General features: G+C 56.3%; 1 protein-coding gene across 4 annotated transcripts in view; it reads right to left on the bottom strand.

Annotated features, from left to right (window-relative positions):
* Positions 1-219: 219 nt before the first annotated feature.
* The window catches only part of ARHGEF10L (Rho guanine nucleotide exchange factor 10 like), a gene marked incomplete at its 5' end in the record, with an annotated part of 124,249 nt that continues 97,150 nt past the window's right edge, over positions 220-27,318 (bottom strand). For all 4 annotated transcript variants that reach the window (XM_081143659.1, XM_081143658.1, XM_081143657.1 and 1 more), the window contains 4 exons: positions 220-1,325; positions 2,555-2,677; positions 8,478-8,652; positions 23,483-23,631. In XM_081143659.1, the coding sequence (XP_080999785.1) occupies positions 784-1,325; positions 2,555-2,677; positions 8,478-8,652; positions 23,483-23,631 (989 nt within the window). In that variant the 3' untranslated portion in view covers positions 220-783. The remainder of the gene's footprint in view (positions 1,326-2,554; positions 2,678-8,477; positions 8,653-23,482; positions 23,632-27,318) is intronic.

Here is a 27,318-nt window from a genome sequence, read left to right on the forward strand (position 1 = left end):
TTAATTAATTTTAAAAAATCAAATAGCCATTGGTGACCAGTGGCAACCACACCGAAAGGCACACTTCTAGGGCCTGTGCTTGTGGCAGGTCTCCCTGGTGCCTGGCTTCGGACACTCCTGCTGAGGGCAGTGTCCCTCCTGCTCCAGGACAATCCCTATCCAGTGACAGCTGCTCTCTGTTTCTTCCCCTGTTACATCTCAAAAAGAAAACCCTTCAATCCAAGTACTGGCGTTACTCTTGCCTTTTATTCCAGCATCTCCCAGAGCTCCAATATGTACAGATTTTATTTATACACAGATGATATACACCATATATACGTATTTATATATATTCACACAGCAGCCCACATGCTCTCATACACGCACACACACACGCCCTTCCAGGAGGGGCGCGTGGCCGCCTCTGGGCCCCGCTCGGCCCGGACAGGAGGCGCTGGGCTTGCCAAGCAGTTGTGAGGTTTTGTGTTTTGTTTTTAAAAATGGCCATTTCCTCCAGAGGGGTCTTCCCTCTCCACAAGCCCAAACCCTCCCCCACACACTCTAAATTTTGTTTTGTTTTTTAAAAGGAAGGGGTTTTCCTCTGCTCTGCAAAGATAGTTACTATAGATCAGGCCAGTCTGCCTGGGGCAGGTACTAGAGACCCAGACCCGTCCGTCCGCGTGGCCCTGCGCCGGTCCCTGGAAGGCGATTCCGCCCGCACTGCCCGGGGGACCCTGGATGACCGAAGGGCCCGCGGCAGGCCGACGGTGGGGCATGGCTGCAGCTGTGCACCCTGGGTGGGGGCTATAGTGTCAACAAGGGCACCTGCCAAATGAGGAGGGTACTGTCCATCTCCCCGCACGAGGGCGGCCTCCCGCCAGCACCCAAGGCACTGCCGAAGTTCCGGTAGCCCTGCCCGCCGGAGATGATGGCCACAGAGCAGATCTCCTTGCGATGGGCGTCGCGGGCACAGGGCCGGCTGCGCACCCAGACGTCGGGGTCATCGGCCATCTCGTAGATGGAGCCGTCCTCCTCGCTGTGCTCCAGGGCTGAGCCGTCGGCGGGCACGGGCTCCCGCACCGAGAGCACCGGGCCCGGGAGGTGGGCGGTGGAGCGCAGGCGGTACTGCAGGAGAATGCCCTTCTTGCGGGTCAGCTCTCGGGCCCCGTGGCTGGAGGGCACAGGTGCTGGCTCGGGGGCCTGCCCGTCGGGCTTGTCCTCCTCAGCTCTTGGGCCCTCGGCCTCTTCCTGGTCACTCCGCAGGATGTCGAGGGCCAAGATGCTGGTAGCCACGGCCAGGAAGGTCACAGGCCCGCAGTGGCCGTTGAGGGAGACCATGCCTTTCCCTGCAGAAATGGGGCAGAGAGAAGGGGCTCAAAGGTCCAGAGCTTTAAGCGAGGCACAGACATATGTCTCTGGTAGAACTTTCTGGTTGTGGGGTTTTTGTTTGTTTTTTGTAACTGCCAGTCTATGTTGGAACCTTGCCAGAGGGCCATGGGTCTGGACTAGTAGGGCTCTCCCACTCTCTAGGGCTACTTTCTTTGGGGGTGAAGCAGGAGGACAGGAGTGATCTTAGAAACCACTGGGGGATCTTCAGTGTAAAAGCATCTGCAGCTCCCTGCCTGAGCCACCCTCACAGCTCAGTGCCTCTGCCCAAGCCACTGCCTCCACCTAGAGAGCCTTTCTCACCCCCCTGATTCCATAACTCATCCTTGGAAGGCCAGCTCAAGCTCTTCCACAGCACATCCTTCTGGAATCCACCCACAGAGAGCTGATCATCCTGTTTCTGTGCCCACAGTCCCCGGGCCACCCACCATCCTAGCACCTGCCACCCTGGACTACAGCCCCCCCTACCAGACTGCCACACCTTGGGGGCAGGGTCTCTGCAACCCCAGGACCTAGCCTGGGATGAACAACATGACCTATATGGTGAAAACAGGAAATCTCAGAATTTAGGAAGAAAGTCTTCTTTAGCAGAGAGCTCGAGATGCAGCCAGGGCTGGCCTACCCTCAGGGCTCCTCCCTCCCACTCACCCCTGCTCTCCGGCCACTCTGTCATCACCCTCCAGGAGGAGGCAGAGAGAGACCCAGGGCTCTGGGGTCCTCCCTGACCCACCCTATTCTCCTGGGCCCTGGTGCCACACGTCGGGGCAGACCTTCCTCTAATCCACGCACACACATTTGTACACGGCCTTCATCCCCAGGAGCCCTCGGTTATTTCTATCTCTGGAGCCTAGACATTTTGAAGCTGCTGTGGGGAGGGATCAGGAGGGGCCCAGCAGAGCCTCTGCCATCAGTCACGTGTCTCAGCCAGCCCTCAAGACATCTGGCCGATATGCACTACTATGCCCATTTGCCAGGCTGGGAAATTGAGACTCAAAGAAGACGGGAGACTGTGGGGCTGAGACGATTTAATTGCATTGTGCCCCAGTGCTGCCTACACTGACAGAAAGTTGGAGAATAGACCCCTCCACACGCACACACACATCTGGGCATGACTCACCATCCTCCCACGCCCCGCCATCTGCAGCTAATTCCTGGGCCCTGCCTGACAAGACTGGCTCCCCGAACTCACCTGTGATCTTGGGGATGCCTTCTAGCCGAGGCACCGGCAGCAGGACAATGACACCCTGGTCAGTGCCCACCCAGAGCAGACCCTGGCAGATCAGGAGGCTGGTGACGCACAGATGCTTCTGGCCTGCAGAGAGAGGGGCCAGCATGAGCAGCGGTGCACCCTCCTTGGGGGGCAGGGGTGGGTTCTGGGAGCCACCTCAAACTGAGGAAAGGGTACAGTCTGGGCTCCTCCGGTGAGACAAGCAAGAAGCTGGATGGGGCGTGGTTAAGAGCTGGGGCTTGGAAGGCGGACCTGGCTGGGGTCTGGCCCCTGGATACCCGAGCTGAGCGCTCCCCTCAGCCAGCCTCAGTTTCCGCCCGTGTAACTTGGGGTTGCTGCAAGGATGCAATGAGGTAATGCCACAGAGCACGGCGCTGGCCCATGTGAGCTCCCGGAATGCAGTGGCTGGGTCCTCTGGCCCAAAAGGCAGGCTCAGGGCAGCCCACACCAGGGTCACAACCAGCTGCCTGGACAGTGAAGCCAGGGAGGCCTGGAAAGATGCAGTGTGAGGGTGAAGAAGATGTTGGTGCGGAAAGGGGTGCATGGGGAGGGGCAGGGTAGATACGAAGGAGCAGGGCAACTGGCAAACTGGCGCAGCCCCTAAACTTCCAGTGGGCTGGACATTTTGCTCACGTGGGCCCTCCTCTAGGGAGGGCACAGCGCACACTGTGGTCCCTGGGCCTGAGAGTGAAATGGACAGTTCAGGGCCAGCAACTAGCTTGTTTCTGATGTCGGCCCAGATTAGCTCTTATTGGCTATCCGCTGGGTGCTTTCTCTTCATTTTAGCAAAAAGCGGTGGCAGGGAGGGTCCCACTGCTCTTTACAGGGAGGAAGAACAGTGGCCTCACAGCACAGTGGCTGAGAGCAGGGCTCCAGGGCCAGGTGCTGGGTTCAAACCCCAGCTCTGCCACCTCCTGGCAACATGACCCAGGGCCAGTCCCTAACCCTCTCCATGCCGTGGTTTCCTCACTTGCAAGGGCAGACAATGATGACATTTCATAGCCTTGTCCTGAGGATGAAACGAGTCAATGAATGAGAATCACTTGAGCCAGCGCTGGGCCCGTGGTGGGCACAGGCAAGTGCTGTCTGCCGTTATCGTTGCTCTTCCATTGCTATCAGTTCCAGTCACTGAGAATGGGGGAGAGGGAGAGGCTGGGAGCAGGCTAACACCTGCCTCCCCGGGAGACAGCACATGCAAAGGCCCTGTGACAAGAATGAGCTTAGCGGGTCAGTGGAACACACTGAAGCCAGTGCAGCTCAGGGAAGGGGGCCAACTCGAGACGACCAGAGGGAGGTCAGGAGAGTGGGTGGGTCAGGGTAAGGACTGTGACTGCTCATTCGGAGCATGATGAGAACCTACCAGAAGGTCCAAGCAGGTGAGTGACAGACCTGACTTTAGGGGAGCGTTTTAGCAGTGCAACGGAGGATATGGTGGGGGGAAGGGGGCCGAGACAGCGGTGACCGAGGCACAGTGGTGACAGGAAGAAAACAAGAAGCCAACAGGTTTGAGATCTGTTTTGAAGCAGAACGACAGAGCTGTTGATGGGCCATATTGGGAGGAGAGAAAAGGAGGGGAATCGAGGACACTCCGAGGGTTTCGTCTCCAGCAGCCAGGTCCGCGGCAGTGCCATCGGCTGAGGTGGGGGAGGAGCGGGCTCGGGGTGGAAGTCGAAGCTCTCTACCTATCGGATGTGTTGTTTGAGATGCACATTACACAGCCAAATGGAGCTGTCGGCAGGCAGGGAGATATATGAGCCTGGCTATATGATGCAAACTCAAAGAGGCACATTCGTAGTATTGATTCAATGTGGAAATGCAAACCACACTGAAAAAAAGCCAGTTCATCACTTGACGACAGGGACTATTTCACAAACGGTGTCTGCGGGTCGGTGGAGCTGGGACTCTGCCCCACACCTGCGTCAATCCACAGAGTGCCAGCTCCAACGACAAGGACACCTCCAGTCCCACAGCAGTGCTCCCGGCCCCTGGGGAAGTCAGAGCAAGAGGCCCCCTCTTGTCACCAGCTGTCTGCCCTCCTGGCCCTGGCCAAGGTCTATAACTATCTCCTTTGCTTATTTACTGTTTGTCAACCCAAACGTAAGCTTCGTGAGGGCAGAGGCTTACCGGTGCCCTCTAAGTCGATTCCCTAGTACCCTGTGAGTAAATGGGTGAATAAATGAACGAATGAATGAATGAAGACAAGTAAAAGAGGGCACGGTGTTGATGTCACTAACTGTATGAATTAACAAGTCACTTTCATTGATCAATGAATATTATAAACCCACCTTGCTCAATTTTATGATTATTAGAAATATGCATGTATATATACAGTATATAAAGACATAATATATACACACGGTTGAGCACAGCTCTTAGCCCTAGTATACAATCAATAAATGGAGGCTATTAGGATAACAGCTGTAATTATTAAAAGGACCTAGACTCTAATGTCTTAAGACCTGCTCCACCAGAGCCATAAACCCGCAAAAACAATAAAGCCAAGAGAGGAAAACAGCGGCAAGTTTTTCATCTCCAGTGCGTCACCTTTCCCAGGGCCCCAGGGGCCTGCAGACCAGAAGGAGACCATTTCCTGACGCCCCCACATCCTCACAGCCTCCCCAACCCCGGCCCCCGGCCCCACCACCGAAACCCGGGGAGTGGAAGGAAGGCGGCGAGAAGCGGAAAGAGATGCAGAATTGAGAAATGACTTCATCGTCAGGCCTCGTTCCGGGGCCTTTCCTCCTCCCGGTTCGCCTGGAGGAAAAGAGCAAGGCACTTCACAAACAGTTCGAGAGGAAAAAAATCCTAATGGTGGATAAATATTTTATCACAGAGACTTAATGCAGCAGTATTCAGCTCGCCCAAGCCATCTATCTGGAGATATACAACTTTAAAAAGCTCGGGCTCTCGGAGAACATTTTATTAATGACCTGTCTCGTTAAGAGGAGGGAGTTTAGGTTCAAAAATGCATTAATACCAGTCGGGTGCACGGGTGGAAGGCGGGGGTCGGGGGGGAGGAAGCGTGATAAATTTTTAACGCCCCCTTAAAGAAATCCACGCTTAAAGGAGGAACAAATTTATTACTAATTATGCAATTATTTCATTTGCTGATGCAGGGGAAGAAAGATACTGAAAAGGCTTTTTAAACTATTTCTAATAAAGAATGGGAAGTTCTGCTCTGTTGTCCTTTGGCTGGGGCACAAGGTGGGTGGGTTTGAAGCTGCCCTCTGCCTGAGGCTGGCACCGGCCCAGCTCCCCGCGGGTCTGGGGGCCCCGGCCTGCCAGGCCCTGGGCTCCCTGCTGCTGCTGCTTAGGAACGGTCAGGCCGGGGACAAAAGCCCAGGGCAGTAACCCATGGGGACCTTCAGGAAGCCCTGCGCCCAGGAACCTCGGCCTCCACCCCAGAAGTGCCCAGGGCCCAGCCCCAAAGAGGTCCTGCAAGTGCAGGGGTGGCTCCTGTCTGCTCTGATGTAGCTGTTGTGGTGGGAAGGGCACAGACTCGAAGGGTGGGGGGTGACCAAGGGAGCCCCTCAGGAGATGCATGTCCCACAGGGGCCAGTGTGATGAGGCGTGGGGATGGCCAAGAAGATGTGACGAAGATGATGACAGTGACCGGCACCATTGGGGACTGAGACTTACTCAAGCTGGGGACCGCACCGTCTCAGGCCCACACCTCCCTGAGAGGCAGGGACCAAGGATCAGAGAGGTTCCCCACTCGCTCCCAGTCCCGGGGCTGGGAGGCGGCAGAGCCAGGATCCCAGCAGGGCTGCCTGACCCCAGGCTCTGCTCCGCCCTGCACAGCATGGTCACTGTGCAGATGGGGAAACACGCCCAGGGAGGGGGACACTTGGCAGGAAGCCTGTGAGAGCTGCCACTCGCGTCCCGGCTCTGGCCCTATCGGCAGTGTGATTCTCTCCCCCTCTCTTCCCCTCCCACAGATGGGACTGAAGATCAGAGAGGCCCATAGATTATGCGTTTTTCTCCTAATCCCACTAACTTGAAATAATTTAGCCATCAGCATGAATGGGGAAATATTTTTGTGATACAGAGACACATCTATCATAGGTAAACCGATTGACTTTGTATAATCGCTAAATCCGATGAAATACAATAAAACTAAAGCTGCAAAAGAAAAAGATCCATAACACAGGTGCCACAAGGCCCTCCTACACCTCGGGGAACACGTTAGGGGGTATTTCTTCCAGTGGTGGACCCACCGCAGACCTGGGCAAGGTGTCTTCCCATGCCTGATGGCATTTACCCTGAGTCAGGAACCACCTCCAGTAATAGAGGGACCAGAGGGTCCTGGAGACAGAGACCTGCCTGAGGCCCAACAGTGGGGAGCCAGGACTCTGGCCCACCCTGAAGTCATCCCTTCCTCCATTACACACAGTGGGGCTCTGGAGTGAGTCTGACCTTTTATGATCACAGACTAGCCCCCTGACCACAGACTAGCCCCCTGACCCACTGAATAAACCTCGGTTTCTACCTCTGTAAGGTGGGGACAGCCCCCACCGCATGGGGTTAAGATGAAGTGAGGTCCTGTAGGTGAAGCGCCTGGGACCTTGCTCATAGTAGGGCTCATGGCAGGGTGGTAGTTATTATATACTATTGCTATTTGTTGTTGATCTTGTGAGTAACCACTAGACCCTGTAGCCACAAGTCCAGACTCAAGGACAGTCGCGACTATCCGGGAGGAAGAAGGAGTCAGGGTGATTTCCAGGCGCCCTCTCTGGAGTTTGGGACCAGGCCTCTGGGGTAAGAGAGGCCCGCACAGCCCCCGAAGTGCTGGCCAGGGTGCCTGCCCTTGGCCCAGCCTCATAAGACACAGAGGTCAGCCTCCGGCTCAGCACACAGCTGCTCCTAGCGTATGCCACAGCCCATCTGCCGAGTCCTGGTAACAATTAGCTCCAGGCCCCAGCCTGCCATGCCCGCTCTCTGTCCCTGGCCCCAGGGCTCTCCAGCTGTCCCAGCTGCTAAAACCAGCCCAGCCTGCAGTGCTTGCACCAGACAGAGCTTCTTCGGCCTCCCAGACCAGCCACAGGTCAGTCTGCCTGGTGGAAGCTGGGCCAAGCAGGGAGGCAAGGCAAGCTGCTGCTGGCTCTGTAGGCTGCTCTAAGGCCGGCGGGGTAGGCATGGGCCCCGAGCAGGTGTCCACCCTGGCTCCCCAGCACGGCCTGCAGGGGTGGGGTTGGGGCCGGGGCGGGGGCGGGGGCAGCAGATGTAAGGGGCACACCTGGAGCCAACTCCATCAAGGCCTCAGACAGGTACGAGGCAGGGATTAGGGGAGCTCCGGCCTTAATCCTCTCCACCTGGTCTCACAAACAGCTACGCAGGAGGAAGCACAGGCCCCACGGGGATGCTGCCCGAGCCCTTGGACCTCCCCCCACCTCCAAACCCGGCCAGTGAACTAAAAGAGACAGCTGACTTTCTTAGAAAAACCTCTCAGAAAAGAGCCCCTCGCTCGGCCTTCTCTCTCTCCCTTCAACTCAGTCTGAAGGTGACTTAAGGGAGAATTGGGGTTTTTGTCAACCTGAGGAGCAGCGGGTGTAAACAGGCCTGGGTACCCACCCAGAGTGGCTTTTTAGCAGTTGCCTGACTTGGGACAATCTGTTGAGCTTGTAGCCTCACTTCCTGCGAGCCTGAGCCACTGTGCTGTGGGTGAGGGGGGGCACTTGATGATAGGTCTGGGTTCGAATTCTAACTGCCACTTTCCCCCTTGGGGGCCCAGTTTTCAAGGCTGACCCAAGGCTACCACAAGGGTTAATGTGATGGGCTGGACAGGATACATCTCCTCCTGGCCTCAGAAAGTGCTCCATGAATGTCAGCTCCCTCCCTCCACCGGCCCAGGACAGCCAGAACAGCGCCCCCACAGCAGCCTCACCTGGCAAGAGGAAGGTGGTCCTGGTGGCGATGTTGATCTCCTGCAGGTGCTCCAGCGTCTCTGTGTGGAAGAGGCGGATGGAGGAACCGGAGGAGAAGGCCATCCAGACGCCACTGCCCGCTTTCACCATGTGTGTCACACTCACAGCCTCATCCTGGTGCGCCTCAAAGCTTTGCTGCAGACAGAGTGGGGGGTGTTGGTGCAGGGCTGGGCCTGCCAGCCAAATACCTGGGGGCCAAGCTACTCGGGCCTCTGTCTGAACCACTTGAGTCTGGTAAGAAACCCCAGAAGCCCAGCAGTGGCATGTTGGTAATTGTTTAACAGGTAGGGGCATCCTGGTGTGTCATGTCTACCAATTCCCATGGTGTAAATACTTCCAAAAGGGCCAATGTCAAGCTACCCACATGACATCACTAAACAAGGAGCAGGGAGAAATTCACGCACTCGGCTCCTGGGAGTTGAGAGGACCCGGCTCTAGCATGCAGCCATGACATGAAAGGAAGAAGTGAAAGTCAATGGGAAGAGGTACCTACACAACTATTGGGAAGGGAGGTGGAAGCTGTGAGCCAATTCCGCATCTTTGACAGCAGGGGGCAACACAGAATGTCCAAAGTTGGTAAGTCAGGAACCAGCAGGGCAGACAAGTTAGAGTCATGAAGAAAGTGCAACATGAATTAAAAACAGAAACAGGTGAAAAGTATTTTCTCCCAGGAAGAGGGGCTGGGGATGAACCATTCTATGCTATTAGATTTTTTAAATAGGGTATATATAATTTTGATCTTTAAAAAAAACAAACACTCTTTTTAAAGAGAGAGGACAAACAGCCAGTGTTCCCATCCACTGCAGAACAAAGTCCAAGTTCTTTAGCTTGGCATTCGGCCCACCTCTGCCTCGGCTCTTTCCTAGCAGGCTCCCTATGCTCCAGGCCAACCAAAGCCTGTGCCCGAAGGATGCTCAGGACGAACCACACGGCCGCACCTCCGCCCTCACGATGACCTATGTGCTGTGTGCATCACCCACGGCCCTCCTGGAATCAGCTTGTCGGCATCTGAAGACTCCCCTTCAGGGTGATGTCCCTCTTCCATGAGGCACCCCCAGCCACTCTTGCACCGGACTTCCTTCTGCACGCCATCCTCCATGTCCAGCCCAGTGACACCCATGTCACCCTAAGGCTCTCCTCAGCGCCTCCCACCCTGGACTACGATCTCCAACAACAGACATTGAGCCTCAGGACCTTCAGTGCTCAGCACAGGCACCAGCACACAGTAAAACCTGATCCGAGTGATTGTATAAACTCTCGAGCTCCATCTACGACATTCAGTTGTTACTCCCCAGCACAGCAGACTGGAGGCAACCTAAGTGCCTAGCCATCGGGACGCTCTGACATCCACTCGGTGGGCTGTTCCACATCCATTCCAAACTGTTTACAGACAGAGGCTGTGCAGAGCACAGGAAAATGTGAATGGTACAGCAGGAAGTAAAAAACAAAAAAAAAAACTTGGGGAGGAAGGTGTGCAGGGGAGGAGAAACCTGGACACTGAGGACTAGCTCAGGGGCAGCACCTGGGGAGGGTCCCCCTTTCCATTTCATCTATAACACAGAGGACAGAGACCCGACACTGCAGGAAGACGTTGGACAGAACACGTATTTGATATCAGACCTGTGATTAAATCTCATTTCCTCAGTAACTTCGCGGGCCTGGGCCTCGGTTTCCCATTTGTAAGCAGAAGTTGTCATGAGGATTACAGGGACCTGAGTGAGGGGGAGCTCGGCACAGGCCCAGTTCCTAAGATGGTCTCGTTCATTCGGCAGATGTTCTTGAGCTCCTACTGTGTGCCTGGCATGGGTCTAGGTGCTGGAAAGGTAATGATGAAAGAGAAAACTAAAGGAGTTCACTCTTAGGAAGTGTGTGTTCCCAGTGCACAACCACTGAAACAAATAAACAGATAAAGATTACCCCAAATAAGGATAACCACTGCACAGAAAAAATGCTGGGAACCATTAAGATTGGGTGGCCAGGGCAGATCTCTCTAGGAGGTAGCATTTAAGCAGAGACATAAAAAATGTGAAGGAATCAGCCCTGGGATAATAGGGTGGGGGAGGGGGAGAGCATTCCAGGCAGAGGGCACAGCAGGTGCAAAGGCCCTGGGGCAGGAATGAGCTTGCCGTGTTTGATAAGTAGAAAGGTGGTCCAGGTGGGGAGCGCGGTGGTAAGACACAGGTGGGAGAGGTGGGCAGGGGCCAGACCACACCAGGCCACCTTCGAATCCACAGTGAAGAGTTTGCTTGTATTAAGTGCTGGGGGAGGCCGAGCTGGTGAGCGACATGATCAGGTTCACCTTTGAAAGGAGCTCAGATCATCGGCTGTGCGTGGCAGGAGGCTGGAATTCTGGGCCTCTCCTGAGTTTGGTGAACAGGAGGTGGAAGTAACTTGACTCGATTTGTTGTCCTGCAGAGTCATTCTGGCCAGGGCCTCAACCCCAACTCCATCCCGACTCAGCTCACCAAGAGGTTTCCCATAGAGATAAAGAAGCTGGTGGGGGATGGGGGGTCCTCCACAGGGGAGCCAAGCCAATCAACTCTAAGCTCATTCCTGATCTCATTCCTGATCCGAATGTAGGACCCAGAAGGGCATGACTTTGAGACGGCCAACAAAATTGCTTTTGCTAAACTAGTCCCTAAATGGCTGAGCTCTGCGGCCCAGCGGAGGAGTGGGGAGAGGGGCACGAGGCCTGGGGGAACAGGAAAGCCAAGGATCCCCAGAGGAGGGGCGGGAAGAGGCGGAAAGATGTCCTGATCTCGGGGCAGGGTTCTACCGCTCGCCCCTCACTGGGGGACCCCGAGAGCGGCAGCTATAGCTCCCTCTCAGACAGGAAGTTCACCAACAGCAGGGACACATGTCTCCATCAAAGTGGGGGCTCCCCAGGGGCAAGGAAGGGCTCTTACATCAGGCTGAGCACACTCAGAGGGCAGGGAGCTATTTCCTCCCTCAGACTGAGGGCTCATACTAGGGGCTCCTGGGGGGAGTCTCTGTCCCTCTTTCCTCAGCACCCCACCCCCACCCATGAAGGCCCAGGTGCTGGAGGCTCAGCTAGGGAGCTTCTGGAATTTGGGGGGAGGCTGAACTCCTAACAACCTCCACAAAGCCAGGCCCAGTCCGTGCAGTGTTGGGGGGGTGAATTTCCATTTCTCTGGCCTTTCACCCCAAATATGCTGCCCACAGCCCTGGCAACACTGGCCTCTAGGTCTCTTTTCCTTTTTTTTTCAACTTCTTTATTGAATTTATTGGGGTGACATTGGTTAATAAAATTATGTAGGTTTCAAGTGCACAATTCTATAACACATCACCTGTATATTGCATTGTGTGTTCACCACCCCAAGTCAAGTCTCCTTCCATCACCACTTGTCCCCCCCTTCCCCTCTCCTGCCTCCCCCCACCCCCTTCCCCTCTGGTCATCACCATGCCGCTGTCTGAATCGGAGTTGTTTTTTCTGCTTAGTGGCTCCACCTTTCCCACCCAGCCCCACACAGCTCTCTTTCCTTGAGAGGCTCACCCTTCAGGGACACCCTGGGAGGGGTCAGGACGATGGTCACCTCCGGAGCCAGCCTGCACTGCAGACAACTTCCCTTTAGGCCCCCACACAGGCAGGACACCCGGTTCAAACAGGGCGCTCCCAAGGGCCTTGCTGGAGAGGAGGAACCGTGCACCCCGGTCACAGAGGGGACACTGAGGCCCAACCTCACCTCCCGCAGGGCCACCTCCGGCAAACAGCTGGACGAGCGGATGGGGAACAGGGTGGAAGGGGGGCCCGATGTGCTCTGTCCAGACTTTCGCGAAGGCGGCTCGCACATGCTTGTACACGAACACGCAAACACACGCACCATCGGGAAGGCGACATGTCCTCACATGTGTGCAGCGAGGCTCCTGCCCGGCTCCGCAGAAAAGCGAGCATTTCCCGCCTCCAGAGAAGCCGAACTACACTGAGCCGCGAGGCCTGGGACAGAAAGCTGCGCTGAATCCGCAGCCAGCCAGCCTGCGCGGGGCTGTCGGGATCTAATTAAAAGAAAAGTCAGCGGTGGAAATCCAGGCTCGTTCCTCCAGAGGCATCAAGTCTGTCTCCAGGCCCAGAGGGCTTTGCACAAGACCTGCGCGAACCCGCCAAGCCCAGAGGTAAGGGGGCTGGGGGAAGGGCAGCAGCCCAGCCCCTCGTTCCTCGGCTCTCTCTGGGCTCCCCAGGCCCCCTCCCCATGCCAGGAGCCTGCTCCCAGGAGTCAGGTCTTGGGAGTCCTGGCTGGGCCTCCTGGACACACAGGGCAGGAGCAGGGACACGCCGGCATCGTGGGTGTCCGAGGGGGGCTGAGGGAGCTGAGCACAGCATCCCCAGTGGGGGCAGGTGGCGGCGAGGCCCAGCCCTCGATGCCCACTGGGCTCGGTGCTGACAAGCCACACAGCTTATTTTGTTTTCCAAACGCGGTATTCGATTGCCCTGAAAGGACCTCAGAAACTGCCAGGGGAGGCTGTTACCTCAACAGGTGAAATGCTGCCCACCCGGCACCCCAACCCAGGTCACGGCTTCTCATTTCTCACCTCCAGCTGCCTCCTCTAATCCCTGGCCGGTCTTGGGGGCCCAGGGTTGGGGGCTTTAAAAAGGTCCTATGGATGTGTAGTGGTAGTTAAAGGGAGCGGGGGGGGGAGTTGGCTAAGGGACAGGATATTCAGAAATTCTCCAGGAATCACCTGCAGGTGACCTAGTCATTACAAAGGGAGTCTGGTACCTTTATGACGGAGAGACCTGGCGGACCCGCCTTAACCCAGTGATCAAGGGTAGGTCGAGCCTCTGTGCTCGGCCTCCTCGGGTGATGCGACGAGAAGTCACATCTGGCCAAGAATCTTGGCCAAACACTCAAATCTCATCAGGAGGAAACAACTGGGTAATTCCAGATTGTGGGGCTTTTAAAAGAAGACACAGGCTTGAATGTCTCAAAAAAGTCCACATCATGGATACACAAACACACACACATACACAAGCAGAGGGATTATTCTAGATCAAAGGGAGACTAAAGAGACATGACAACCAAATGCAATGTGGGGTCCCAGCTGGATCCTGGGTGGGGCTGGGGAGAAGCTGGGAAGGATACCTTGGGGACCACTGGGAAAGTGTGCATATGGACAGTACATTGATGTTAAATTTTGGGGTGTGATAAATGCTACTGAAGTTAGGTAGGAGAACCATGCTGAAGGATTTGGATGTGAGGGTGATGATGTCCACAACTGGCTTTTAAATGGTTTATCCAAAAAAATGGGCAGGGGGGTGTATGCGTAATACAGGGGGCAGGAATTATGGCAAAATGTTAACAGCTGGTTTACTAGGTGAAGAATATATGTGTGTTTATTGTCCTATTCTTTCAACTTTCCTGTAGTTTTATGTATTTTTAAATAAAAGATTGCGGGGGGAGGCAAAGTTATTTTTAAAAAAACAATACTGCTGGCAGCAGAGGGGAGGGCCTGGGTCTGCCTCCCAGCTCCCTGCTCTTCTCCGGCCAGGTCGCTGGATCTCCTCTCTCATCTGTCAGTGGTGCTGGGAGGCTCCAGGGACAGGGCTGCGCACCGCGGGTGCTCTGTGCACAGGGGCTGCAGTCAGGAGCCGGCCGGGGGCTGGGGAGAAACCAGGTGTCCTGCACCTGCTCCTGGCCCTGTCGCCACAGCCTCGCGGCAGCCCCTCCGCTGGCATCTGCACGGAGGGCTTCGGGTGAGTGGTACTGCCCCAAATAGTGCTGACACAGCCCAACCTCCAGTCGTATAATATTTATGTGCCTCCAGGTGACATTTCTGTGCTTGGTTTCTATAAATTCCCAGGTAAGCAGCTCAGAATTCAAAGTCAATAGAGCTAAGATGATGCCAAGGAGCCGGGAAGGAACGCTGGGGCTTTCGGGGGCCGGGACGGGAGCTGCCGAGGCGAAGGCAGAAGGCCAGCAGTTACTGCTTGCTGGGCACCTACTGTGTGCCAGGCCTTTCCCAGGCTGCAGTAGTCCATCCTCACAGACCCTTATGAAAGAAGACTGTGCCCAGAAAGAGGACAGGATGAGCCGGGTTACCCTCTGGGCAGGGGAGGAGCTAGGTATGGGCCTGACCTGCAGACCCCAAGCTCAGTGCCCCCCCCCCCCGGCGGGAGGTGTGGTGTGAGGGGCTCTTGCCTCCCACTCCCCGCTCAGGCACCACCACCAGCTGGCCTGGGAGGCACATCATGGGCACAGAAATCAGCCACACAACACTTGCCAACACCTCAACAACTCCACCTCCACCTAACGCCCCAGCACCATCAGTCCATCCTCATGTAATAGGCAGGACACCGAAGCTTCCAGAAATCAGCAGTGTGGGGTCATTCCATCAACCAGAGGTCACGCTCCAGCTGCTCACCGGGCAGGCACAGCCCATCTTTTAAAGACAATTAGCACAACAACTCCCTTCCTTTTCTTTATCTGTCTTATAATTATCAACATTTCACAGCTGAGGGAACAAACTGAGAGGCGACATGAGGATCGCACAGTCACAGTGCTTAGGAAACGGGGAGAAGCCAGTATTCCAGCAGGGTGACCGGCTCATCCCCATTTGCCCAGGGAGGCCCCAGTCATAGCACAGGACGCCCAGCCCCTCATCCTGGACATACCAGAATGGTTGGTCACCCTACTGGGACCCCAAAACCCACACCCAACCTCCGAGCCATGCGCAAACATCTTCATGTGCACCCCATCCAATGCTAAATACTCTGCCTTCAGAATCTGACCCGGTCAAGGCCAAGGGGCCGTGTACCCGAAGCAGAGCTGCCCGTCGAGGCACATTTCTGGCAGAGGCATACACCTCCACCTCTCACCAGCACAGTTAACATCTCTGGGTCTCGGTTTACTCATCTGTAAAATGGGGGTGAGGTCATTCCTGACTAACAAGAGACTTCATCAGACGCTAGGCTTTCCTAGCTCAGGGCCACCACGGAAACCTAGAAGGGACGGAGGAATGGACTTCCCAGTCAGCTCCAAGACTGAGAGCCAACCCCAAACTTTCAACAAGCCATTTTGGAATTGACTATGCAAAGTCTGGTGTCTCTGGTGCATTTTCCTAGAAAGATGGCCAACCAGCACCCAAAAGTTAAACTTTCCTGCACTAAAGCCCACCTGTCACAAAGCACATAAGAGGGTAGGCACAGAGGTTGGGGGTGACCCCTGCCACCCCAACCACAGCCCAGGCCAAGGCACAGAAAGCACCCCAGCAGGGGGGCTGTCCCGCTGCGGCTGCACAGACATTTTGCCTTTAAAAACAAACCAAACTAAAGTCCTCGGGCGCATCTGGCTGTTCAGGAGGAAGCAGAAAATGAAAGCGTCGCAGAACATGCGCTACTGATATTCTCATTAGTACTATTTAATTTCTTTTTGATCTCTTCAATTATACAAGCTAGTGTAGCAGTCCCTCTCTCCATGGACACCTTAGGGGGGAGGCTGGGCTGGCAACTACTGGGGCCACCAAGCACCTTTGCATAATCTTGCCTGGCAGCCACTCCAGCCTTGCCCTGTATAAGTAGGTGCCTGGGCTGAGCCGGGGGTCTGCCTAGTGCCCACCCCTGACCCAACCACCGCAGAGACCCCATGGAGGCCAAGCAGTAGAGACAGGAATGTGCATCTCTGGCACCTGTGCGTGCCCAAGTTGCAGTCACACAGCTCAGCTCACCTCAAGGTCCTGCAACCCCCACGGGAGGTGGGACCCCTGAGTCTCTGATCAGGCGAGGAAGCGAGGCTCAGAGCAGGAGTGGACCATCCTGGACAGAGCAAGCTGGGCTCAGTGTGCCTGGCTCACCCTCTGCATGACGCTCACTGCCGCCTGAGATGATCTTGTCATCTGTTTCCTGCTTGGGAGAGGCAGTGAGGCCATGGGCTCAGAGCCAGACTGTCAGGGTCCAGTCCCACCTCCACCACTTCCTGCCTCAGTTTCCTCAACTTTAAAATGGGGAAATAAGATAACTACCGCAGAGGGCTGTTGTAAAGATTACAGAGTTGCTACTTGCCAAGAGCTTGGAACAGCCTCTCAGATGAGAGTTTCAATAAGAGTTAACTCACGGGGGCTGGGGGTGGTCTCTGCCAACCCCATGACCCCTCTCACCACACCCACCCCAGAGGGGCAGGTCCATGAGGACAGGGACTGCTGAAGCCCAGGGCCCAGTACAGGGACCAAAGTGCTGGTCATGGCCCACCCGGGCCGGGGCTGGAAGAGCCAAGGGATGGAAGAGCTGGGAAAGAGGCAGCTGGACAGTTCTAAAGCAGGGTCAAGTGAGATGGGAGCTTTGGTCTGGAAAGATCCCCAGCAGCCAGGCTTCAGAACATCATTCCAGGTATCGGCCTATGGCTGCTCTGCTCTCTATTTGCTCCCCAGCTCAAAGGGGCAGACCGAGTTGCACCTGTAGACCCTGCCTGGGCCCTTTGCCTCTGGTCATCAGAGCACAGTGGCCGTGCAAAGGCCAGGGAGTGAGGGGGCTGGGGTAGCTGGAGGCCCTGGGTGGCTCGGAGCTCAGGCAGAAGGGAAGAGCTGGTGCAGGAGGGAGGCAGCCAGGAGGGCGTGGAGAGGGAGAGGGAGAGGGACAGCAACAGAGAAGTTAGCTCAAAGCCTGCACTTGCGCCACAGGAAAATACGGGGAAGGAGACACTGTCCCTGTTCACAAATAATGTGCAATCCTGTGGGAGGATGCAGGAGCACACACATCTACCGGGCGCAATGGACCGCAGGCCTCAGCCGGGGCATGGGGGTCAGAAACACCCTGAGGTCCTGGCTCCACCACCTGCTGGGTGTTCCCGGTGACCGTGACCAAGTCCTGTAATCACCACAAAACTGCTGCTGACACTTACTCTGCATACATCAGGCATAGTCCTGGGGTAAGTTCTGTAATTATCCTGTTTTACAGATGGGGAAACTGAGGCCCTAGCTCCCAATCTCAGCCTCCACTGTATCAAAGCCCAGCACAGGGCCCGGCACCCAGTGGGTCTGTCTGTGGCCCTGTCAAGTTCCAGGGAGCTGGGCAGCTGCTCCTTCAGTACCTGTCCTCTTGGACCCCTGCAGCAGCACTCAGAAGGGACAGTGACCAGAAGGGTGGGGGACATGGAAGAGCTACAGGGAGGGAAGGACAGCCAGAGACGCTGGGGGTGGGCAGGGGCCCAGAAGGAGGACTGCCACCTGCTGCTATCATCTGTCCCTGACTCACCTCCAGCCCCCACCCCCACCACACCCATTCTCTCCACAATGTCCCCTCTCATCTGCCTTCCCCCTACCGTCTCCCTTTCCTCTTCTGTGGCTTTACAGGACATGTTCCTGAGCCAACAACTTCAAACCACTTTTTTTTCCAACCATGAAATCCTTTCATCAATGTAAATCTTCCAGGACCAGGATGTGGGGGAACCTAATATTGGATACAAGAAAGATCTGAGCTCTTCCAGATGAGAAGAAGAGGCCTGGAGCCCTGCGCTTAGCCATCCCCAGCCCCACAAGACATGCCCTGAGACACCCCAGACTCTGGAGCAGAGTTGGAAACCACGGTCCTGAGCCCTCGATGCTCCTCTAGGAAGGGGGACCCCAGGATCCCCACACCCTGTCGCTCACAAGTGTCCCAAAAGGAAGTTCTTCTGAACATCTAACCTCAATTCTTCACGCTGTTGGAAACCGCTCACCCTCCTGGAACTTGTTACTGTCAGAGCCTCCAGGGAAGTCTCCACAACCTTTAGAAAAATCGATTTCTCAAGTTTCACCTGCCAACTTGCAATTTGAAAAAAAAAGGACAAGATGACAGCAATGCACACGCGCACACACACAATTTAAGGCAAAACTGCTGAACTGGGATGACTCCATGGAGTGATGTGACACGGACCTGAAGGCTCAGGTGGCACGAAGGCGGGGCCTGCCCAGGAGGACTTGGCGGATCTCTCTCCGCCCTCACGTCAATTTGCATACCATTACCCAAGAAGCCCTGCGCCTGGATTTCGCTTTTGCAAATTCCCACCCATTTCATGTCATAAATAAGATGGGAGACAGAAAACTAATACAGCCCAGCGATGCATTATTCATGCTGCATCACACTGTTATGATAGATTTACAACAGCTAATACATGCAAACTAAGTTTGGGCGCTAAATGTGGAAATTAAGGGTAGGGAAGGTGTGTGTGTGGGGATGGGCTGGGGGAAGCCTGAGGGCCACTGGTATCCGGGAATCCGGAGAAGTTTCTCATCTGCTGTGCTTAGTGACAAAAGGCGTCAATGCCTGTATCAGAGGCTCAGGAGCCAATGGGAGGCATGTGTCCCACCAGCCTGGGATCTGGTTAAAACCAAGTCTTCAGTCAACTGCTCCGCCCACACCTCCCTTCCACACCCAGCAGACCCACCACAGACAGAGCCCATTTCCCTAAGGTAAAAACCCTGTCCTTCACTGCCCCTCACTGAGCACCTACTATGTGTCAGCCTGATTTTCAAGCGTCAGTCTGGTTAATCTGATAATCGTCCCCAAAACATCAAGGTGCAGGTGTGACCAGTGTTGTGAAGGGAACCGACAGTCCTGTGGCAGCAAGTCCAAGGGGTGTGACCCAGGGCATGTGGAGGAGAAGGGTCTAGACAGGCTTCTTGAGGGTGGGGGAGCTGGGGTCTTGTGGGAGAAGGTTATCCCAATTATCCCTCACAACAGCCCTGCGGGCTCGGGGAGCCAGGCCTGGTACCCAAGCACAGGCACAACTTGCCCCTGTGTCCTGGCACTTTCTAGGCCGGGCCAAGAGCAACAAGGAGACTCTGGGGAAAGGGGGTGGAGGGACCTCTGTGTGACACATCTGTCCCACCACATATGTCCCACCTGCCCGAATCACTGCCCTGTGGTAGTGAATGCCCTTGAGCAGGACCCACTCCTCCCGGGCACAGGACCCTCTGGCTAGCCCTTTAGCACATTCCTTCCCACCGTCTCCAGTGTGACCTCTCCACTCTGCTTCCTCGAAGGCACTATTCCTCCCGGGACACTTCTCCAACTGACCAGGCACCCTGAGCCTCCTCCCGCCCAGATTTCCAAACTTCCACCCAGAGAGAACGGGCCCAGAGCCACAGCACACCCCACCAGCCCCACAGAGGGAGGGTGTCCTCATGTTCTCCCACCAACACCAGCAAGAGGTGGTGCTGGGCCCAGCCCTGGGACACGCCAGCAAACAAGACAGACCAGGCCCTGTTTACTTCTGCTTACAGCCCAGCAGGTGTCAATGCACCATGGTCAAGGGGGTGACTTCAGACCACGGTCAATGCTCTGATGACATTAAACGCAGGAACTGTGTCAAGACTGACTGGTGCAGAGGAGACTCTGATAGAGCCATCAGGGCAGGTCCCCCTGAGGGGTGGCAGCTGAGCTGAGACCTGCTGCCCAAGGGAAGCTGTGGGAATGGTATTACAGGCAGGGGGAACAGCAGAGGCAAGGGCCTGGTGGTAGGAAGGAGCCTGATATTTTCAGAAACCAACAGGGGGGTCAGCATGGCTGGGGGGCAGAGGCCACCCACTCCAGGTCGAAAGGCCTGCCTTCTTGTCCACTTCCCCATCTACAGAATGGGCCCAGCTGATCTCTTTGCAGCCACATGAGGCTCCGGTCACAGAAAGCACACTCACAGCCCAGCCCCATCTCCACCACCCATCCCTGTTGCCGCTGCCACCCTTATGAGCAGGGGTGACGGAGACCCCAGCCCACGCTGTGCCAGAGAACATGCCTTGCCCGGTGCCCAGACCACCCCCGCTCGGCAAATCACATCCCACACACCACAGGCCTCCTCTCAGCCTGGCCCCAATAAGTTTTTTTTAAATTAAGATGCAACAATCATCCCACAGCTGGTTTTCCCCTCTGGCGATCGGTTAAAATGAACTCCAGACGACTGGATTAGACTTTGAAGGTGGCCGCTGATCTAGATAATGAACACGGAGGCTGCGGTGTTGACACAGGCCCCGGCGAGCTACATTACTATTTAACAGCCTCGCTGCTGCCTCCACTGGGATCAAGGCGCTGAACAAGCAGTTGGTGGGCAAGCGTCAAACCCAGAGACAGGCTGCAGGCACTGCTCCACGGGAAACGGGCTCAACGGGTCAGGGGCAGCCAGCGGGGGCCAAGCGGGCCTAATGGAGACAGCCCAGGGCGGCCGTGCCTTGGAGGCCTCTCTCCTGGGGAGCCATCCACACCACCCCGAGTCCCACACACACCGGTTGTCTCTGGCCTGGGCTTGGCTCATGGGGCTTTCTCTGCCCAGACCATCCTCCCTGCCTCCTCTCTTCCTTCACCCCTCAGTGCCCAGCCTCCTCAGGGATCCCACCCTCCGAGAACCTCCCCTGCTCCTGTCCCTCCTCCAGCTGGGTCTGACACCTCCCCTGGGTTCCCAATAGGCCTCCTCATACTGACCGTTCCACACGGGACTCTGAGCTCCTGAGGAGCTGAGACTGGGTCTTATTCGTGTCCATCCATCCGTACCCTCCGTGAGGGCCTGGAAAGCAGGACACCACTAGTCTGCCCTCCACCGCCCTTTACCAGTGCACCAGCCATGTGAGCTACATGAGCTAGAAAGACATTGGGGAAAAGATATGAACAGGGTGCAATCCTAGGCCCGGAAGGCGTGTTGGTGGAAAAAGCAGGTGAGTAAACAAATGAGTTCCCAAGAGTTCATGTGTGACAGGTCAGAAATGCAGGGGACAATGCCACCCAAAGGGGACTGAGCCTTTGGCCTACCAGGGTGGCCAGCACACAGGTTAAGCGCAGACTCGGGTGTGGGGTGCCTGTACTCAGATCCCAGCTCGGCCTCCCTCCAGCTGTGTGGCCTTGGACAAGTCACTTAACCTCTCTGTGCCTCTGTGTTTCCTCATATGTAAAGTGGGAATAATAAGAGTACTCATCCCAGAGAGTGGTTTGAGGATTCAGTGAGTTAATTCATGCAAAGTACTGAAACCCATACCTGGGCCACATTAAGTACTCAATATGTGCTGGTTATTTTTATCATCCAGAGCCTTGATCCCAGTGGAGGCAGCGGCCGAGGCTGTTAAATAGGGTAAGAAACCAGGGGGGACTCCTTAGAGTTCACACACTCCCTAGATTAAGCTCCTGTGTCTTGGAATTTGGGCCAGAGCCTCACCAGCCACACCCTGAATCAACAAGCTCAGGCCCTGAGCCGTCAGCAGCCCAAATCCCCAGAGGGGGTTTTCTGGAGCCTGGGGGAGGATCGGCTAAGAAGCGATGCCCTCCCTCTGAAGTGAGGCATTCTGCTGCGAAGATCAAGAGGGCCCTTTCCTGCAGGTGCTGAGCCCTAGGCACACATGCGAGGCCTCAGCAGCCCAGACAGCAGCCCCCCTCCAGCCCCCTCTTCCAGGCCTGGCCGGCCCCGTGAGGCACCAAGACGAGACAAACGGGGAGCAGCCACGCAGATCGGGGGTCATTAGCGGCAGCCAGACCAAGCCGTTTGCAGAGCCGGGGCACCAGGGCGGGAGGCTTGCTCTCGGTTGCAAGCAGCAGCGAGCGTGGCTTTATTAAATATGCATGGCCATCACCTCGTTACTGTGCCCAAGGAGCGCGTGGACTGACCGCGAGCTGCGCACAAACTTTGCAATTTCCCTGGCTGCAGACCAGGCGCGTGCTCCCTCCGGCCCCACCGCGAAGGCGCCCTCACTGCCCCTTCCTCCCCCTGCCTGCCCCCACCCAGCGCCTTCCGACACCCTCTGCGGTGTGCAAAGCAGGTGAAAGGCAATATTGATCCCGAACTAATCTTAAATCAGCGCAGCCTCGGGCTGGAGCCTGGTGGCCACTCGGTTCCAGGGACGGCAGGGCCAGAGCTGAGGCGCGGGCCCGGGCAGGACAGCGCTGTGGCTGGTGAGGGGCAGAATCCGATGAGAGGGCAGCAGGGCCTGGCCCAGGCCCCTGTGCTTCCCTCTGTCTATCTGTCTCCCACTCCTAGGACGGCTGTGGGCAGGAGGAAGCATTCCTGCCAGTGAAGGGAGAGGACGGCAGACCCACAGTGCAATACAGACACACGCCCACCGATGCGGACTCTAAGGAAGTAGCTTGATTTTCCAAATAAACCACAATATGGCAGCAAGGACCTAAGTGAGGCAAATAATTACAACGATAACTAGTGTTCATCGAACACTTACTTTGTGTGAGGCACTGTGTGAAACATAAACATTCCCACTCACTCCTTCAGGAAGCTCTGCACTATTATCCCATTTTATAGATGAAGTGACTGAGGCCCAGAAAGGCTTGGTGCCTTGTCCGAGGGCTGACAGCTTGGCAGGGGCAAAGCCAGGGTCTCATCTGAAGCAGCTACTGGCAAACCACACTCGAGGGAGGGATGCCCAGTGGACCCAAGGTGGGCACAGCCGGGACAGGGATAGGGACTATGACTTTGAGGTGCCTCCCACTTCCACCCCCTCCAGAAAGTCTTATGGTCCTGGCAGGGGCCACATGGGGCCTGGATTTCCCCAGATCCTTAGGCTGTGCTGCCCACAACCCCTCCCCAACAATCCACAGCCAACTTCTCTGCTCCCTCAGGCCTGTGGTTCCCAGGTCCAAAGGACCCTTCCTTGGAAGATCCTTCCAGAAACACCTCTCAGTTCCCATTTTGCCTCCAGCCTCCAGGATGGCCGTGTCTACAACAGCTGTCCCCTCAGCACAGCTGGGTCCCGGGCACCAGTGCGAGGGCAGGCACCGTCACTGGCAGCAACAGACACACTCAGAATGCAGATCACAGCCCAGTGTAGTCAGGCCCCTTCCCCTCACCGCAGCCCTGGGGATGCGCGTGGGGGCAGAAGGTAGGGCCCAGCAGGGATCGTGGGTGGCCCCTGCTCCCTGACAAACTCTGACTGATTCCTGAGACACAGTCAGGACCTGAGAGCACTGTGGAAGGTAAGGAGGGTCAGCGAGGGTGTGCTCAGCTGACGGCCCCATGAGTAGGGGCCACGAGCCATGAGGAAAGGCCAGTACCTGAGTCTGCAAGCTGGTGGCATCCAGGACAGTGACCCGAGGCCCACAGCTGGCCCACACGGCGTCCTCAAGGCTCAGCAGGGTGCGGATGGGCCCTGGCCCCACTGTGAGGCACACGGGAGGGCTCTCCAGGTCCCAGGGAACATCTCCTGAAGGGAAAAGAAGGAAGCAGGTCAGGGCCCAGGGCCCAGGGCCCCTCAACCCTCGAGATCCACGGCTGCTGCGGTGGGCCCAGACTGGCTCCGCAAGACCCTCTCACCTGTTTCTGTGGCCCCCTCCCTCCTCCCAGGCTGTTCCCATTTGCCTTTGCTTATGTCCCCTCCCCTGGGGGCTGTACTCGCCCCGTCTCTTCCTCTTTCCCTTTCTCTCCTGCTCATTCATTCCACACACACCTGCCTTCTCACTGATCTGCTCGCCTGCCATTGCAATCTGTCACCTTAACCAAAATCTCTGATGACCTTTCTCCTCAAGGGACACCACTGCCCCCAGGTGTGGAAGGAGAAAGTCCCAAGAAGAAATCAGTCCCCAATCTGCCACCCTGAAGATGAAACAAACCAAGCGACCTGGCTGGGCACTGAACAAGGCTGTCCCCAGCCCACCCCAGGGATGCTTGGCTCACCCAAGAACAGGCCAAGAATTTTCCCTGGCAGGTGAGCAGTGTTCACTAAGATTGGTTTTTCTCTTACATCACACAGAACCCCAGTGGCTGTCCTGTCTTGTTAGGATGCCTGGTGGGAAAGGGGGAAGAAACGGGGGCACCCCCTGGAAAGACAGGCCGCAGTGGCTGGGCCTGGGAGGCAGGATGGAGCCTGCTGCTAACTTGCCAGTGCCCCACCACCCCACACGCCGCCCACTGGGTCCCTGGAAGGAGTGCAAAGCAGCCCCATCACAGACTCTCCCAGCTGTGAGCCAGCTGCTGGTGACACGATGGGATACAGCTGTCTACAGACCTGGAGGGGCCACCAGGGTATACAGTGGAAGCCACTGCCTAGGGTGTGGGAGGAAGAGGCCCCGGAGGACAGACCAGTTTCCCCACCACTACCACACCCCTAGGCTTTCCCTCTCTCCCTACTCTTCCCTGCCTGTAAAACAGGTTGGCCACTCACCCTTCCGTCCTACTTAAAATTGGCAAGCTCCCAGTTCACCCAAGAGTTGGGGAATGGGGACCCCCCGCCACCAAACACACAGCCAGGCCTTTCCAGCCCAGGCACACGAGCACATGACAAGCCAAGGAACCACCAGAACCCTGGCTGCAGCCTCTGAACTTCTACGTGAACTGGGACAGGTGACTTCGCCTCTCTGAGCCTCCGTTTCCTCATCTGTAAAATGGGCATGATAGCCGTGCCTACACCTCACCGATGCTGCAGGGATCGGGTGAAACGTAGAACATTTAGCCCAGGGTTGGCACACGGTAAGGAGCGTCGACAGCGGGTGCCGCGCACCACTATCTACCCGCATGCCAGGCGCTGTTTCCATGAATTGTTTCCTTAACTCCCAGCCTGTGTTCTATTCTTATCTCTGTTTTACAACTGAGAGAGCGGAGACACAGAGTTTAAATAGCCAGCCCCGATCACATAGCTAGAGAGTACCGGGTGCTCGTTAGCTCATGCTGTTTGGTGTCATTTGCCACGACGTAGCAGTCTGTGGAAACAGGTGTTGGCTCTATTTGACTAATGTGACAATGGAGACCAGAGAGCTGAGAACTTGCCCGAAGCCACCCAAGGGCTGACAGGCCAAGCAGTATTGAAACGCAGCTGACTCCGGCCCTTGCCAAACTCCCCAACCCTTGCTGCCCTTCCAGGCTCCAAGAGCTTCCAGAGGGCTCTGGGACCGTACCTGGGAGCAAGGAGGGGCGAGTGGCCCCAAGGCAGCCAGGCCTCCACGAGGCACACTGACCCCCACCGGAACACCAGAGCCACAAAATACAAGGCTTTGAGCGCCCCCGAGTGGCCACCGATGAGTAGTGCTTGTAGCCAGAAGCTGGAGTTTTGGCAAAGGTGGGGACTGAGACCTCCTTCCCAGGAAGCAGTTGGGGATGCTGGAACCACGTCTCGAAAACTAGGAAATGGGGGCTCTGCCCCGAGGGCACAGTGGTGATGGGCACTGGGGCCCTTGCAACCTCTGCCCTTCACTTTCCTAGAACAGCATGGCCATGGCTAAGCCCGGGGCAGGAGCTAGAGTCTGATAGCCCTGAGGGTCACACATGCACTGACCATACCTCCACTTGCTGGGCTTCTCCAGAACCCTGTAAGATGTCCTGACTCGAGGACAGAATGATAAACTGTGTTAAAGTGTAACACCTGTATTGTGATATCAAAAGGACACTGGACAGGAGTCCCCGATTAGAGGGCCCACAGTGGGATCCTTAGCAGTTTTCCCATCTACTCCCCAAGGCGACAGAACTCTGACCTCCAAGGTTCTTCCCAGCCTCGAGGGCCACAGTTCTGAGATTCAAACACAATCACTGTGAGCTCTGTGCAGGGAGAACCCCCTGAACCCCCTGTGGGTGGGAGATCCACCTTCCACCCGCTCCTTGCCCTCCAGGCTTTAGGCGCACAGGCACGTGTTCCAGAACACGCATGCACACTCACACACTCACACGCACACCCACCCCTGCATGAGAGCCCATTCATCTGGGCCCGTCATCAGCTCTCTCACTGCCAGGTGAAGGGAGATGAAGGCCCTGTCTCAGCAAAGGCACCTTTGAGAGGCCGGAGACCCTTCTCCCCTGGTAGAAAGCCCAGCTTGTTTCCCTCGGGGGTCCAGATCCAGCTGGAGCCAGGGGCAGGACACGGAGTAAAAGTTATTGACACTGAGAGGGGCCCAAAGGGTAGCCATGCCTGGTCAGTAATAAGGACGGTAACAATCATTTAGATGGGAGGGACAAGCACAAGTCCACACTCCAGACTCCATCCTGGGCACTTGTGTGACTGGTCACACCTGACCTTCACAGCCAGCCTGTGTGGCGGGGGTGTCTTCATCCCCATTTCACAGGTGAGGAAACTAAGGCTCCAAGAGGTAAAGTAACAGGTGCAGTCTCAAAGCTGGGTCTCACTCCCCAGCCCTGCCCCTCACCCATTCCCTCATCTGGCTCCTGCAGGAAGTGACCCTGGCCCACATCCCCAGCATCTAACCAGGAACATTCTCACACCTGCACCCAGGCCTGGTCATGCTCCTGTGCCTGCTCAGAGATGAGGGAGGCAGAAGGGATCCAGGTAGCTCTGCTCGAACACAGGACAGGGCAAGGACAGTGGCCATCCGCTCCTTTCTGGGCCCTGTGTCCTGCTCAGTGCCTGGGACCTCAGGGCACTGAATCCATATTTTCTTAGTAAGTGAACAAATGAACAAATGAATGAATGACTACCATCGCCACAGTGCTCTTGACCTCGATTTCCCCTACCTGTCAACTGGAGGTTGAACTCTGAGGCCCCTCCAGCTCTGACACCAGGACTCAAAGTGACCTCATTGCCTTGGATTCCTCGGTCACTTCTCAGCTGCTGGTTCCACAGGTCCTCCAGGACTCAGGCAAATCCCAAGTTAATATTTCTGGCCCTGCCCTTTTGCAGTGAGCCAAAGTGTGGGCCAGGGATGCCAGTTTTATCCAGGCCTGGTCTCAGCCAAGTATGGTAACCTCTCATCCTATACTAGCTCCAAGCCCAGGATAAGGGTCTGGATCATTCACAACCCCCAGACCCTGCAGGCCACCAGGGGGCACCAGAGGTGGGCTCTGCAGGCCCAGGGCTGGGGCTCTGTGCTCCGGCTCTGGGGCTGGGATGCAGTCGGGGTATCTGAGGGGTATCCAAGGCCTTAGTGAGTCTGCAGGAGGTCCCACAGCT

The sequence above is a fragment of the Miniopterus schreibersii genome (genome assembly GCF_964146895.1).
Source record: "Miniopterus schreibersii genome assembly, chromosome: 8".
Lineage (NCBI taxonomy): Eukaryota > Metazoa > Chordata > Mammalia > Chiroptera > Miniopteridae > Miniopterus > Miniopterus schreibersii.